This window comes from Ochotona curzoniae, unplaced genomic scaffold (assembly GCF_017591425.1).
Source record: "Ochotona curzoniae isolate NIBS_2020 unplaced genomic scaffold, NIBS_Ocur_1.0 contig_3498, whole genome shotgun sequence".
In the NCBI taxonomy this organism is placed as follows: Eukaryota; Metazoa; Chordata; class Mammalia; order Lagomorpha; family Ochotonidae; genus Ochotona; species Ochotona curzoniae.
The window spans coordinates 26,716,177-26,733,438 of record NW_024465885.1 but is presented as its reverse complement, the minus strand read 5'-3'; the positions used below and the strand labels follow the sequence as shown (position 1 = coordinate 26,733,438).

At 35.1% G+C, this 17,262-nt stretch overlaps 1 protein-coding gene across 3 annotated transcripts in view; it reads left to right on the top strand.

The window, feature by feature from the left end:
• ROBO2 (roundabout guidance receptor 2) overlaps window positions 1-17,262 on the top strand; it is a 576,432-nt gene that overhangs the window by 503,333 nt on the left and 55,837 nt on the right. For all 3 annotated transcript variants that reach the window (XM_040980633.1, XM_040980632.1, XM_040980631.1), the window contains 4 exons: window positions 520-751; window positions 4,094-4,218; window positions 6,433-6,604; window positions 15,873-16,055. In XM_040980633.1, the coding sequence (XP_040836567.1) occupies window positions 520-751; window positions 4,094-4,218; window positions 6,433-6,604; window positions 15,873-16,055 (712 nt within the window). The remainder of the gene's footprint in view (window positions 1-519; window positions 752-4,093; window positions 4,219-6,432; window positions 6,605-15,872; window positions 16,056-17,262) is intronic.

The following is a 17,262-nucleotide window of genomic DNA, read 5'->3' as shown; positions in this document are numbered from 1 at the left end:
GAGACACAGATAGCTCCCATCTACTGATTCATTTCCCAAATGCCTGCCTTGGTAAAGCTGGATCAGAGCCTGGCCCAAAGCTGAGAGCTGAGAATGAAATCCAGGTCTGCCTTGTGAATGGCAGGGATGCAAATGACCTTAGCTGCCCCTCATACCAGCCCTGCCCCCCTGGAATCTGCAGGAAAGTGAACTCTGAAGCTAGAGCTGAAGTTCAAATGCAAGTCTTTAAAACACGTAACCCTCCATTTTCCATGAACATTTATGTACCTAGGTAAGTATCATAGGTGCTGTGGCGAAGTATAAAACAGAGTGAGAATTGTTGCACTCTTCATTTTGGGAATATTCTTAGGAGCAATGTCAGTTCAGAATTGGCAGGAATATTACAAGCAAGGAGATAATTTGGAAATCTGTGGCATTACCTGGGGTACTTTAAAATAGGAAAAGGAAAGCACATAGCCCCCTTTGTGCTGTCCTGAGTGTTTCCCTGGAGATCCACTTGCTCTTTGCTGTGCCCCGCAGGTTGACCGCCAGCCCCAGTTCATCCAAGGGTACCGAGTGATGTACCGTCAGACCTCAGGCCTGCAAGCTACATCTTCATGGCAACAGCTGGATGCCAAAGTCCCCACCGAGAGAAGTGCTGTCTTGGTCAATCTGAAAAAGGGTGTGACTTACGAAATTAAGGTTCGGCCATATTTTAATGAGTTCCAAGGAATGGATAGTGAATCTAAATCAGTCCGCACAACCGAAGAAGGTCAGTACTCTGATTTCTTTCATTTCGTTATTTTAAGATTTGCTTATTTGTTTATTTGAAAGCAGAGAGAGAGGGGGAAATCTTCCATCTACTGATTTGCTGGTTCTCACACCAGATGTCTGTCGAAGTTGGGACTGAGTCATGTCCACGCCAGGAGACAGCTCCATCCTGGTTTCCCAAACAGTGGCTAAGAATTCACGTGCTTGATCTGTCAACCACTTCTTTACCTTAGCAAGTAGCTATTAGGAAACAGAGATACCAAGACTCAATCCAGAATTCCCATGTGGTACAGAGGCATCACAGTTGGTAGTTTAACCTACTGGTCCACAGGGCCCACAATAGAATTCAGATGTTTAACAAGAACCAGACTCCTTCCATAATGAAACGAATTATAGTTATTGGTTGTCGCTTGCCACTTGAACTCAGTACAGTAGAATGAGCTCATCTGAAAGCTAAACCAGAAGTTGTCCTTTTCTTCTTTTGTGTTGAAAACTCCATAGAATATAATGTTAAATGTTGGAGGTAATTTGACTCCTAACCATTCCCCACTACTTGTATTTCTCTGTGCTTTTGAATTTATTATGTAATCCCATATTTTTGTGTCGAATTAGCTGAGTTACCTCCATTGATAGACAGGCAACTGAAAATTTAACAATACATGACTGCTTTATTATTATTGTTGTTATTGTTATTTTAATGTTGAAAAGTGCAATATCTGCTTTTACAAGCACTTTCCCTTTGTGGCCCATGCCAGTATGACCCATTATTTTGATGTGGAAGGACACTTGCAAGTTGTGATAGCTTACTTCTTAGTCATCTTGTTTCGCTTTTCCCTGTGAACTTTTTTAAAACCTATCGGAATTTTAAAGTCATTCTGGGGCAGACGTGAGAGTAACGGCAGTCTCAGACAGTCCATTCACTACTGTCTGTTTCATAAAGGAGAGGCATGTACTAAATGTTGCCTCCAGAGTAAAAAAAAAAAAAATGAGGTGCCAAATAAAATGAAACCCCCACATTCTTGAGTACTAAATTTGAGCATCAAAATGTGAAAACCATTTGCTTTAAAAAATATTTCACATGAAATGATGTCATGACAACCTTAAAAATTATAAACAGGTTGTATATACTAACATATAGAGGTCCTTGTTTAAATAGTGAGTTTTTAAGTTGTTTATACCAATATACAACATGGCATAACAGTTGTCTTCACATTGGTTTGAAGCAGAAAACACTGGTGCAGGTAGAGTTGCATATTTTGAAAGATATCATTAGTTTAATTTTACACTATGTAAACAAAAGAAAAACTGCTAAAATTTAATCAGAGTGTGTTTATGCATCATTGAATCATACTTTACAGTATCAATTGGGAGTACTGATGAGTAGAGTGAGCAATCTGAATACAGGATTCTACATTTGAAGCCTGCGTCCAGAAATCAATTTCACTGCATGTGATCTCTATGTGTGGATAGGACATTTGTCACAGGTCAGCATACATTCATTTCCAATTTCTGTGGCCTGGTGAAGCTAACAAAAGAAACTCAGCTGGGCTAAGTCTGGAAATGATGGGTAGTGATCTGGATTCTTCAGCAGCTCTAGAAAGGAGCTGAACTCTGATGTCACTGGCCTGTCAGGATGCACGCATGGTGCTCTCGCCGTGCCAGCAGCAACGCGGATGAGAAACCAGCATCAAAAGTGCGGTTTCTCAGTTCTGCATACTTAGTAAGGCTGGAGGACAAGTGGTTGGATTTGTGTCTTCGCGTCATAATTTGGAGCAATATTGTCAGATGAAGGAATAAGATAAAGCCCTGTTGTGTTAATATCTGAACGTTTTGGTTATCCATCTCGTTGCAGAATAAGCCATATTAGTGAAGCATGGCATGACAAATTTAGTAAACAAAGAAATTGCCAGCACACTTTTCAAATCTCTCTTGGGATATTTAGAAAAAACTTCAAGAAATAGAGTTGTGTGGAGTTAAGAAAGCATCGAGGGTTTTACTGAAAAAAAAAAAAACTTTGAATATCACAAAATTCATTGACTTCTTTAACTGACCAGGAGGATTTTTTTTGGAAGCATTTTGCTTTTATGCCTCTTATTTTGGGCTTGGAGTTCAGAGATGAACTGGGAATGATTGAGTTTTCCTGCATAATTAATACCCAGAGCTCTCAAATGCACTGTGGGGGAGATGTTGCAATTTAGTTAGGCATTGCCTCTCATCTTTCCTCAGTGTGGTTGTAATTATTTATGGGAGAAGCTGTAAAGGAAGAGAATTATTGTAGGAAATCAAAATCTGCCCATTTTACATTTGACCCTACATGAACTGTTTTCATTTTTATCATCAGACTCCTGTGGCCATCCACATTAAATGAGTTATAAGTCTTTAAGTTATGAGTCAATTTATAACAGATTACTTTCCTGTAATGCAAATGAAATTTTTTTTCTGTGTTGGCAAAATAAACAACTATGTTTCTGTTTTTATTTAGAATACCCAGAATAAAACAATAGCATTGTCTTTTCAGAAATAATTCCTGGCAAAATTTTGCAATATATCCTTTCAAAATGTTTTCAGTTGAGAGAAATAGTTACTTTTTTCTTGCAGAAAGATGACTTATTAAATTCAAATTATTCAGAGTTCTAGAATTGAACATGCCTGTGTTCAAATACTAATTGTCTATTTGACTTGTATACATTTCTTACCATAGCTGTTTATTCCTTCTGTAAATCTAGAGGCCTATTTATGTCCGGAGATTATTGTGAGAATTAAACCGGATGCTTAGCATAGTGCTGGGGAAAAAAAAAAAACTAGGTGGGCATGTGGCCTAGGCATCAGAATATCTGAGTTCTGATTTGGATTCCTGTGTTTGATAGCGTAGTTTAGCTCCTAGATCCACCGCCTGCTAATACAGATCGTGAGAAGAAGCGGTGATGGCTAAGTGCTTGGCTTCCTGCCTTTCATATGGGAGATTCAGCTTGTTTCTCTATCTTTGGCATCAGTGCCCTAACTGTTGTGAACATGAGGGGAGTGAAACCAATAGACATATATCTTTCTGCTTCTCCAATAAATTCTTTTTTTCAAAACGAATGTTAGCACTTGAGGTCATTATTTAGTTCCTTTTAACATAGCTGTTATATTAGCTTTAAATTTGCTCATTGAATTGTAAAGTTATTTTTCAAAGAACTGCTGCTGCTGCTGCTGCTGCTGCTGTTGCTGCACACTCTAACAGTTTCAGAACTACTGGCTGCCAGAACCACATACATTTGCTCTTGGTGCTCTTATTCTGTAAGCAATGTCAGCGTACAGCAAAGTATAGAGTCTGCATTTATTCTGATTATTTCCTCTGCAGCTCCAAGTGCCCCTCCCCAGTCTGTCACAGTGTTGACCGTCGGAAGCCAGAACAGCACAAGCATCAGTGTATCCTGGGATCCTCCTCCTCCAGACCACCAGAATGGAATCATCCAAGAATATAAGGTACAGCCTAGAGGACACACAAGAGCTCAAGTCCAATGATGCCTGGGGAAATCTCTGTCAAGAATGAAAAAGTCCCTTGTTCATTGTTCTCTTATTCGATTCAACAGAAAAATGAGTGTTTATATCTTCGTGTGACGGTTTGAGAAACAAATGCACAGATGCTTAGAACCTGTCCTGAGTCACAGATCACAGAAACTTAGACAAACTGCACCACAATGGTAGAGTGGTTTTTATGAAAAATATGTTTCAAAAACCTCAAGACTTTAGAGAGCTGGAGTAGGAGGTAGCTCGTGTGACTCTCATTCTAGAAGCTGCCCTTATCATGATTACTAGAGTTGTGTGGTCAGTGGCTTGAGGGCAGTTGTCTGAAATCTGTATTACTAGGAACAAAGAGGCTTCAAGAACAGAGAAAGAGTAGGATCACGTGGGATGCGGGTAGGAGATGCCTGCACCAGGGTCCACACTAAGTGCTGCTTTTATCCACTTACTCAGATGTTACAAAAATGAGTTGTTTCACTTGCCAGCTGGTAAACTTGTTGCTGTTAAAAAGTGGTATCTGTGTATTGTTTCATTCACATCGTTTGATGTTTGAGAAACATGTGTCTAACTTTGCAAAAAAAAAAAAACTGTTTAATTGTTTTGTGGCTACAACACATGAGTCCAAATGCCTCTGTAAGCCTTATAAAAAAATCAAAATCATGTTATTTCTATTTCTTTTAACAAAATACTCCTAGGATTCCCAAAATAATATACTAACTAAATCTGATACAATAAATAACTAAATATTTCCCTCTCAGTTCACATTTATATACTTGGTATGTGAAAGTATACTGAATAATTTCAACAAAACCTTACTGATTAAATTTAATTCCAAGAAAATAAAAATCTTTTAAATTGAATTTATTAAAGGTCAAATTGTTGAAACAAAATGACAGACTAAATTAATAAGGATTAATTTAAAAATTATTCTGATTACATTATAAAAATCAGGTGTAAGAAATTAAAAAATGCTTATACAATCACATAATTAAGCAATCCCCAAGATCATACAAGGTTTGGAATATTATTTTAGTAGTCAGTATTATCCATTCTACCATATGTATGTATATGGCATTATGTACATCTGTGAGTTTCAATGAGGTTACAAGTCTACTTTTGTACCTCCTGGCTCTAATTATTTGGAATTTCTATTTTGTTGAAAATATATATATATATTACAGCAGGTTGAATTTCTTAGGTAATTTTAAAGTTTCTCACTTATTTGGATCTGTAGTGATTTGATTTAAAGAAAAGTGGGATCAGCATCATTCTCAAGAACACATGTCAGCTGTAAATAAACGGAGCATAAAGTTATTTTACTGAGGGGTATCCAACAGCTTATCAGTTTCACAAACAAACCATATATAAACCTATACATCTTTATGTAGAATATGAAATGTAAGATGAATATAAGCATAAATATGCAATGGAACTCACAATAGAATAGTAGCTTCCTGTATCTCAGGAGAAAATATTAACCTAGACTTGTTTTCTGTTTCAAGTGAGAGCCTAACATCTCTGTATCAGTGGTTAAGAAAATAAAAAACCTCTCCCATTTTGCTCTCATGCATGTTTAGGTGTCTATGGGCATATTTTTAAGTGTTAAGATTTATTAGTATCAAGGTAAACGTTGGCTTTAGTTTCGTTGTTGTCAGCATCTATCACTTAGATCAATTAATCTTGTTAGCCATTTCTGTGTAAGTTACTCTTTTCTTAAGTGAAATATAAATTGCTTAGATGTATATCTATATACTTAAGATATGAAGTAATAACCATATTTAATAGATCGTATGCATATTACACTTTTAAAAATCAAGCAAGGAAGTGTTTTAAATCTTACCAAATTTCATTTTGCTGCCAAGGGATTATTTTCAGTGGTGGTCAAGGGACCATATGCCTTCTGAGTTGCTCATTATGAGCAGTCAGTGCTGATATGAAGACATTAAAGATAACAGCATAATTGTAGCATCTCTCGTTCTCTTACCACACATAGGCATCCATGTGTTTGCACATAAATCAATAGCAAAGACTGAGGCTTACAAAATACCATAACATTTCTATAAACCTAAAAAATAAGTGGTATGATACTAAAATATTTGATCAATTGTAATAGACTAAATAAATAAAATGATAAATTTGTTTCATCAACTTGTTATTACCTCTCCATTTCTATAGATTTGGTGTCTTGGAAATGAAACACGCTTCCACATTAACAAAACTGTGGATTCAGCCATTCGGTCAGTTATAATTGGTGGATTATTCCCAGGCATTCAATACCGGGTAGAAGTTGCAGCCAGTACTAGCGCAGGAGTTGGAGTAAAAAGTGAGCCTCAGCCAATTACAATTGGTGAGTATTTCCATTATTGTTACTTTAAAACAATCAAATAGCAACAGTGGCAGAATATATTGTGTTTCTGAGCCTGTATCCAGCCAGTACATATTCACTCATGAGTTTGGGACATGGGATATATACAGTATATTTGCAAATGGATTATCTAATTTGAATCTCTAATAAAGGTGCTTGGTACAATTGCTCACTACAACTAAATTTCAGTTTTCTGATTATAATGAGGAGCTCCAATTCTGAAAGATTGAAACTTATTTTGAATCAGTAAGTGCATTAATCATTTAGGTGACACTAACTGTAGAACATGACACAATTACTGACTGAAAAGAGTATTATGTTTTGTATCTATATACTTTCTCTTAGCCAGAAATATTTACAGATTAACTCGAAAAGGGCTGAAAAAAACTTTGCGATCCAATTACACAATCCACAAAAAGAAATTTATATTAAGCCAGCTATCATCACTATATAAAATTACTTTCTCTACCTATGGATTATATTTGCACTTATCAATGAAATCACATATACTATGAGATTTTCATCTAATTTTTCTCATTAACTGCCAAATTCTGCGATTCATGCATCACTCATGTATATTTGATGGGTCCTCTCTTGGGTGAATACTCCATATTTTTTCTGCTTTTCCCTTGAGAGAATGACCTTTCTTGCATGTCTTTTGAAGGCTACATGTTTTTACCACTTTTGCAAAAATACCTTGTACCAGAATTTCTTATTAATGATGCTGAATAGTTTTGTAGCTTTAGAATTTTGTCTTTTATGATCTTGTCTATAACTCATCTGAAAATAACTGCATATAGTTGAAATATTAAGTTTTCTTTATCACCAAGTATTTACCACCTCATGTATACATGTTTGCTAAAAAATTTTTCTTTCCATATTCATATATAATATATATATATAATATACTGTATACATATAATTTTCTTTCCATTTATGTGTATCCATTCCTCATTCCCCAGGTTTTTACATCTCTTCACATAGTTCATTCAGATGCCAAACCGCACCAGCTTGAGAACAGTAGCTTGTAGATGTGTTGTATCTAAACATCAATTAGTGTGAATACTCAATCATTTTCTTCTGCAAAATTGTTTTGGCTATTATAAGCCTTTTGCTTTTCCATGTACTTTCCAAATCAGCTTGTCAGTTTCTACAAAAGATTGTTGAAGCTGTGATTGGCAGTGCAATGAATATGCGCATCAAGTTGGGTAGCATAAACATTGAGCAGTAGTAAATCTTTCCAGGTACAGGATATTTCTCTGCATCAGGTTCACCTTCTTCATTTGTTGCAACAATAGCTTCTGTCTCTTGCAATATAATCCTACATGCTTTGATAAAATCTTTTCTAAGTAGTAAGATTTTTTTACACTGTTTTAAATCAAAATTTTTGAAATTCTTCACATAGATGTTTATATTTTATATACATTTTATTTTATATTGCTTTACAGTTTCTGATTTTACTTAACTCCACTCAATGATTTTAACAGTTGTGAAATTACTTCTCTGACTTTTGGCCTAGATCAAGCATTGTATTTGTTCTTAGCGATTTAATAGAGGTAAAATGCTTTTTTTCTAAGTGTTTTTTTCTCTCCTGGTATTAACATCGTGAATTCTATTGAATGGTTTTCAAAGGTAAATCAGCCTTGCATTCCTGAATCACAGTAGGTTATGTCATATATTATCTTCACAGATGTTCTTGGACCTGACTCATTGTAAACACCCGGTGAATAATTTTACATCTATTTTCATGAGAGAAGTTGATCAGTCATGTTCTTTTGCTTCTTGTTAAGTTTTGGCATCTGAGTGTCTCACTTTATAAAATAGATGGAGACATGTTCTTTCATCCTCTGTATTCTCAGTTTCTGTAGTACTGATATAATTTCTTCCTTAAGTATTTTTGAAAACTCTGTGAGATCTCTACCTAGAGTTTCTTTGTAACATTCTTTTGTGAATTGGTATGTATTCAGAACTTCAATTTTTTTTCTTATATTGCTTTTACAAATGAGACACTGCTTCACAACCACCACTGAATTTTTCTCATCCTTCCAAATTTTTAAATGTGGTGGCATGTTATTGTTTATAATGATCTGTTTAATTTTGTAATATGTGTAGGTTTCAGGATGTGTAGTAATATCTTTTATTCATGCATGCTGGGAATTTACGTGAGGAGCAGAGAGAAACAAGTAGAAAGAAAGAGCTCCAATCTACTGGTTCACTCTCCAAATGTTCATGATGGTGGGCACCTGGTCGCTAACAAAGGCTGGAACCAGATACGGTCCAGGTCTCATGGGACAGGCAGGAGCCCAGACCATGAATCACCACCTGCTGCCTCCCAGAGTTTGCTCTGAAAGAAAGCTGGGGTGAGGAGCTGGAACCAGGTGTCCAATCCCAGCATTCTCTTACCTTACCTACGAGAACCACAAGCCCTCCTTGTTTGCTCCTATTTTGACCAGTGAAGATCTACCAATTGTGTTAGTCTTTTAAACTTCGAAACATTTTCTGTTTTTTTTTCTAGCTTCTTAAATTTACTTTTATTTTGATTCTTATGATCAAGCTTAAATTCTTTCAGAACTTTTCTGATATGAGCACTTTACGGATGTTGAACTAAGAAGCTGATCACTGACTGACCTTTTGATGAGCAATAATGCTACCCATCATGGAGTAGAAAACGTCTTGTTCTTTTCTTTTTTACAACAGATTTTAAAAGTATATTTTATAATTTTCAAATGCTTGGGAAATTTCAATTTGGGAATTAACTTTTAGTAACTGAGTTCTTATTTAATTGAACTTTAGTCAGTTTACTTTGTAAGAACTTTGTGTTGCCAGCATAAAGGTTTATGTTATGGTCCCAATTTAGACTTTACAAACACTTTTCATACACACTTGGAAGGAATATACGTTTTAATTTGGGAGTGGAATGTTTTGTATATGTTGTATCACATTAGTAGTTTTTCTCAAATTCATGCTGGTTTTATGCCAGTTTTTTTAGTTACTAAAAAAGACTGCACATGTGATATAAATATGGATTTATGTATTTGGTCTTTTGATATGAAAATTTTGGTTTTTGTATTTTGTTACTCAGCATTAAATGAATATATTTTAGGATTATTTCATCTTCTTTATGAAGGTATCCTTTATTGTTATTAATTGTCCATCTTTATTTACTACTGGGCATTTTTGTCCTGAAATTTGATACTCCTGTAGTCACACTGTAACAATTGCTTGCATGTTTTGTCTCTTGAATACTCTGATTTTAACCCCTGTATCTGGCTTTTTTTTCAGTCCTATTTGACTAACTACCTTTTAATTGCAGTGTTTGGAAGGCGGTTATTGCTGTAATTATTCAGATGTTTGAGCTTAGAATTATCAACTTGTTATTTGTTTTCCATATGTCATTGTTTTCTTTTTTACAAATTTCTTGCTTTCTTTGGAGGAATTGACCAACTTTCAGTATGAGATTTCTCAAACATACCATTTGGTTTCCCTCTTTGTATTGGTAATTATAAAACTGGCCTATAATGTAAGCATTTTAGGGAGTATAGTTCTATATTCATCTGCTATTTCTTTATTTCTGTATTATTTTACCTTTGTGAAAAGGAAGGTTTTAAAAATTCATGAAAATAGAGTCCTATTTTCTAATTTCATCTTCAGTGAACTATTTGAAGCTCTTCTTTGTGGTAAATGCCAACATGCAAAGTATAGCATGATTATTGTAATTGCCCTAAACAATTAACTGTCTGCTTAATTGAAAGGGATCTAATACTTTATGTTTCTATTATGCTGTTCTGTACATTCAGTTCTTGAAACCTTCCTGGGTTCTTCTGTCTCTTCAGATCAGGAATAATGTTCACCAATGTTTGGGTTTCCATTGCATCCCATGCATCACATTTTCCAGAGTTTTTGCACATGGATACCTATAAAAGATGGAGAAATTACCCTGTTTCCTTCGTCTTTGTATAAACACCTTCCACTTTCTCTGAAATATTTTGTCCAGTCTTCCACTTGTTTGTGTGGTAGTGAATCTCATTTTCATTGTTCTGACATGGCAGCAAGTGGAAATATCTGGGGACCAAGTCATTTCATATTTTTACACGATTCTATTTTATGGTTGTAAAAATTTCTTTTAAATTTTCCTTTGCTTCTGGTATTTTCCATGCATTCATTCACTACAGAAATATTAACATTGTGTCCCTGAGCATATTGTGCTCACTGCTGTTAACCACACAGGGGTCTTCTGTCCAGTAGGCCCCAAGACCGCCAAGGGGTGAGACGACAGTGCTCTTCTGCAACAGAAACACTTGAGACAAACTGGTGGTGAAGGATGTCTATTTGAGAGCAGTCACAAGCTTACATAGAAGTGGGCAGGCCGAAGGGCGGTCCTCACAGTACAGCAACAATGTGATTGGCTAACAGATAAGTCTATCTTTCTGGATCCTCCAATGAAGTTAAAGGTCCGGATGCACATGAAACACTGGAAATCGTATCTCAGGGCAGACTTGTTAACTGCTAAAGGGAGGGTTAATATAACATTTGACCTCCTAGTGTTGTTTACAAAGGAAGTCCTAGTGGAGTAGCGAAGTAAGACTGATTTGCAACCCATGGCTCTTGTTGCGTGCCCAATGAACAGGCCATGTTGGGGTCTGCTGGCCAAGGGCACTGTGTGCCACGAGCCTATGGACTCCCATTTGGGCAGGCAGGTGCAGATCCAGGGGCAATCTCCCACATTAACTGATGGCCTATTTTTATTGACTAGTTTTTCTGTTGGTTATGGAGCTTTTGTGTGTGTGTGTGTGGCTTATCCGTGTTGTTTTTTTATTTTGCATGTTCATTAGGGTATTTATTTATTTACATGTTTATTTTCTTTCCTATTGCATGCTTAGCACTGAAGGTGACAGACAGGCTTTGTGATGTTGGAATTCGTGTTGGTCTTTATTCTAACAGGAAATTACTAGCTGATTACGTTGAATGTAGGCTTTCTTGTTTTTTTGTTTGTTTTTACATTTTGTTTGTTGTGGAGGTGTTTGTGCTTTATTATTATTCTAAAAGTTAAATGTCAAGTTGTTATTTGCTTCTAAGTTGTGACCCTAAGTTTCATCGAAAAAAAAAAATGAGTATGTTTATCTCTTTTCTATATGTGTGCGATTGAAGCCATTAGAAAAAGTTTTCCTGGCTTTTTGGATTCTGTTTGTCACATGGTTACATTCTCCTGACATATGTAATGCAGCGTCCACCCTAACATTAGGGAACTGTATCTGACACATGCTTCATTGAGTTCTGACTTAGCATGATTTCTCTCTTGATTTGCAGTCCTTCTTCCAGGTCTGAGATTCTTCTCCTGACACCTTATGTTGATACGATTGAGGCTTTCAGCTTAGGTGTTACCTGCACTGAACTACATGGATAGAATCTTATTGTGAAAGGAAATAATTTTCATAAATTTTGATCTTTTTTAGTAGAACTCCTTTCTTCCCGGAGACAAATCTCTTTCTATTCTTCTACTTACTTGTTAGTGTCTTTAACTTTGAAAATATTTCTAAATACTCACATACTTTGAAAAAACATTTCTTAAGAGTTTTATGTAACCCATTTTCATTTTCTGAAATGAAAAATGTAGGATAGAGTTTCCAAATAATTATTTTTGTTACAAAATATTTATTATGTATTGATGGAACTGGTGTTTTGTCCTGATGGTAATGATTTTTAGTTAGTCTAGTATTTTTTTTTTTGGCTGTATATATTAAAGATATTGAAGGAAAAAGTTACAGTATTACCTTTCTTTAAATTGCCTTCCATTTCTTAATTAGTCATTCAGACAGAATTAATTCCTTAACCTGAGGGAAACCTACAATCATGCCCTTCTGAGAGTTTCTGAAATAAATTGGAATAAGAGAGAAATACAGGTGTGCCCAAAAGGATTTAACTAATGTCTGTATGTATGCATGAAATATGTATGTATATATGACATATGTATTTCATTTACAATATTTAGAAATTGGAAATTAATCTTTCACTTTCAAGTTGTAATCTTGGAAAAGGAATTGTAGCACTTGAAATGAGTATACAGACACATGGGTACACACACACACACACAAGCACAATTCAGATCAGAATGCAAAATCTGTCCATTAGAGATTTATTTACTTCATGGTTAATAATGTTTGATGTGTCCTATCCCAGACCGTGGACTGTATCATCAACTCCACCTCACTTTATTCTCCATTTCTCAACATTCCATTAAGGATCTATAAATAAAAATATTGCAAGATAATACACACAGTCTTACATATGGTTCAAATGAGTGTTTTTTCTCTGCAGTTTCTCATGATAAGGTTACTTTTACATCAAAATATCCACAAAAATTCGAACAAATGCATTCATATATATATGCTTCAAAAAATTGTTTAATATAATAAATGTGCATTGACTTAAATTTTTCAGTAAGCTTATAATACAGGTATTGTTTCTCTAATGATTTGTTCTTTTAACGCCTACGTTACCTAGTTGGTAATAATATGTGGAACAGCTGCAAAGTTTCACAGTAATAGGTACAATCGAATCTGATGTGTCTAATTAATTTTTAGTCCAATAAATTAGTTTTGTTCTTCATTACTCTCCAATGGGAGGGACACATTATATTTCATTATATTATTTTGTCTGTTAGAACAATGGAATATTACAGGTCACACACATCCTTCTCTACACTCTAATTAGTCCAAATGACAACTCTGCTTTAAAAAATAGCAGCACGAAAATAGTAATACACCTGAATAACATTATGTTTATATTTTACCATGCTAAGGTATGATACTTTATGAATCCTTTGCATACATAAAACTTTATTTGTTCTGTTAGCTTATTTTTTCTCTTTTAATAACTAGTAATGCTTCTCTTTTTAGTAACTACTAATACTTGAGACATGTCTGTGAGTGTTGTACACTCATTGCAAATGCACTTTTTATTATAATATATGTAAAATTGTAAAGGGAGACATATTGAAAACATGAGGAAAGCTTACTCCATAAGTGAAATTGATTTTTAAATCCTGAGTTTAATGCAGTAGGGGTTGATAAATATGCATGATGCAACTTTAACTTCTGTAACAAAATTTGATTGGATTAGCAAATAAGAGTTTCTTTCTTACTCAGAGGTCAATCTACTATAGTGGAAGGTTGAATGGAGTTTTGACACCAGGCTATCACTAAATGAAGTGTGTCTTTCTAAACTAAAATATCACCGTATTTTAGAGTATCAACAGGTGCCAGGTTTATGCCAAACACGTAAATAAAGTGTCAACTACTGTGAATCCAATGGTATGGGCCAGTCCTTAAAATAGTGCTCATGACTTTTACATACTTACCATTGGCTAATACTCAAGCACTTTATTTTACTCAGCTGCATGGGAGTCTGAGAATGTAGATGAATTTCTGTTCTAGAACAGAAGAGAAACAAGCTTTTAAACATGTCATTGTAGATTCCAAAATCTTTAAGCACTTTTCTAAAGTTGAGTGAAGGGCTCTTCAAGTGACCTTTAGCCCTACATGCATCATAACTTTTCATTCCAAAACTTTTGTATACCTAACTTCTTCTTAGTAGTCACTTCATTTGCCTTCCCAAATACATGAAATAGACAGTAGTGCTGCTGCTAACTGACTGAGATGATGGCTAAATGATTCACACAGATCATGTGCCTGGCATGAGCTTAGTGCCTCTTTAGCTAGTCAATGGCAGAGATAGTAAAATCTAGAACTTCAATAGCTACATTCCTTCAACTAGGTTACGGCACTATGATATCTAAACAATGAAAATCCCATATAATGCTTTCATATATAATGGTGAACTGTGCCACTGATATTTTGCTTACTATTTATCTATTAAATATTTTTGATTGTACTAACATTAGCAATATCAATTCCAAGTGTCCACATTTCTTAATATGTTAAGTAAGCACTGAAGTCTATGTTCTTTAATAATTTTACCATTCCTGGAGCTTAAAAATGTGTGAAATATGAATTAAGATTGTTTTCATTACCGTTGGGAAGTCTAAAATTTAAAAACATGTCTAATTCTAGAAACATCTTAATTTAAGTATAAGCATTTGTTTTACTTATGGAGAAATTTGACTTTTTTAATCAAAAAAAATATTATTTTTTTTGAAAGTCAGATTTACAGAGAGAAGGAGAAACAGAGAGAAAGCTTGTCTACTCCCCAGTTCCCTTCCCAAGTGTCCACAATGGCCAGAGCTCAGCTGATTCAAAGCCAAAGCCTGGAGCTTCTGAGTCTCTCATGTGGGTGCTGGGTCCCAAGGATTTGGGCCATTCTCAACTGCTTTTTCAGGCCATGAACAAGGAGCTGGATGGGAAATGAATTAGCCAGAACAAAAACCAATGCCCATATGAGTTCTTGTTGCATGGAAGGCTAGGATATAGCCATTAGGCTACTGCACTGGGACCAGAACTTTAGGTGTATAGCTGTCTGCTATCTTCACATTTCAAATAGATTTCAAATTAGCTTCAAATACTTTAAGGGAATGCCTGCATTGGTTCTACTTTATCATGACATTTTAATTACACAGGCTGCTGTCTGTGAAACGATACTTACATAATTGTCATTGTTTTATATGGCAGTCTTACTACCTTCTAGAAAATTAAAGTAGGCTTGACAAAAATAGTTATTATCAACTTATATTATTATGAATAATGAATATTTGAATGTTAACAGTACCATAGCAGAAAGGCAATTTGTAAATACCTTGACTTAAATGTTGTAAATTTTAATGACAATTATAATAAAGACATTTCACTTACTCAAAGATGCTGATACTCTAATTACTAGCACTTGTTTTAGTATTTGTTTATACAAGTGATAAAGTAAAAAAAAAGTAATTATGAATCTTTCCATTGTAATCTAAAACATAAGATAGCCTCTTTTTGCCACCATGTTTATATTTAAGTGTCTTTATTTAAATTATTATTCGCTGTGACTTGATTTTACAGGAATACAGGGTCCTTTCTCCCCTTCAGTAACAGTCACAAGTCCAGCATTCTGCTGTTTAAGTGTATCAGAATTGCAGGTGTAGACAACGGCATAAAGTCTGGTATCCTGTTGTCAAGATATTCCGACGAGTTTATCAATAGTTGTGAGGAGCTTGGATTTGAAAAATATTTGTCTTTCTAGGAGTTTTCTGTGCCTTTGGTGTACCATGCATGTGTTGCTATGTTTATTTATCTATTATTTGTTTTTTTTTCCATAGGGGGACGTAATGAAGTTGTTATTACTGAAAACAATAACAGCATAACTGAGCAGATAACCGATGTTGTGAAGCAGCCAGCCTTCATAGCGGGGATTGGTGGTGCCTGCTGGGTAATTTTGATGGGTTTTAGCATCTGGTTATATTGGCGAAGAAAGAAGAGAAAGGGACTCAGTAATTATGCTGGTAAGAGACTATTTCCCGCTTAAAAAATCCCTTATCTTTTGGAGTGTAATGAAATGAATGGAATGAAGGAAGACATGAGCGGTTGGGGCTTATTTTGAAATCCTGCTGAGTAGAATACATTCATGAAGAACACGCTGTAATTCATTGCGCTTTATAACCCAAAGACAGACTTTCTGCTTGTACCTCCCGTGGAGCCGTGTGAGTTCCCACTGATGGGATGTCTCACTATTTTTCTCAGCTAGGTCTTCAACATCACAAAGATTTTACATGTTAGGAAGCCACTGTGTGAGAAATGGGTCTAGGCAGGGGCATCGCTGCAAAGCCCAGGAAAAAGGAGATTTGACACATAGTTTCCAGTGTGTCAAGAGGTACACTGCAGCAGGAAACATCCTAGCTGGAATATGTACAAAGCAGAATCTCACCAGAATTAATAAAACTGATGAGGCATAAGATAAGCGATTTACTATTCACTTAAATAGAATGTCTACTTCAATTCCAACAAGCAGCTGTTTGTGAAGAACCAAAAGGAAAAGGAGAGAAAAACAGCATAAAAAAGGAGATCCTAGATGGTTTTATGTTTGCAAAAATGTTTTTATCTTAAACTCTGTGGCGAAATAAAAATGATGATAGAAAATACGGCATTCAAACTACCTGCAAGTCAGAGAGAGAGAGACAGAGAGAGAGAAGAAATAAATGTGTAAAGTCAGTGGTGAACAGCATGAGTATAGTACTGGAGCAGCATTCAAATATTCATTCATTTTAAATGTTTTATACCACAATAGTAATAAAACAAAATAATCTAGACTATCATATGTGTTTAACAATTCATAAAAATGGATCATAATTTGTCATCCAGCAAATAGTTTTGGAAATTTTTTGAAGTTATAATTATTTTTTTAACTGTTTTGTAAGATGTATAACCATCTGAATACCTGACTTGGTTGAGGCCTCTTTGCTTACTAACCTTCTAAACTCACGTAAGTTATAGACTCTTTGCTGCCAGAAATGTCAAAATAGTAAAAGCAATGCAAGAAATGGCGCTTAGGTGTCATCTTGTTGATTTAATATCAATGAAATCTGTCCATTTAAAAATATCATTTTGCCTCACAACTATACGTCCCTTAAAAACTTATTAATTGTTGTTTAAAACACATTTCCAGGAGGAGAGGAAGTGCTGTGGCATATCCACTGGGGATGTCAGTGTGTG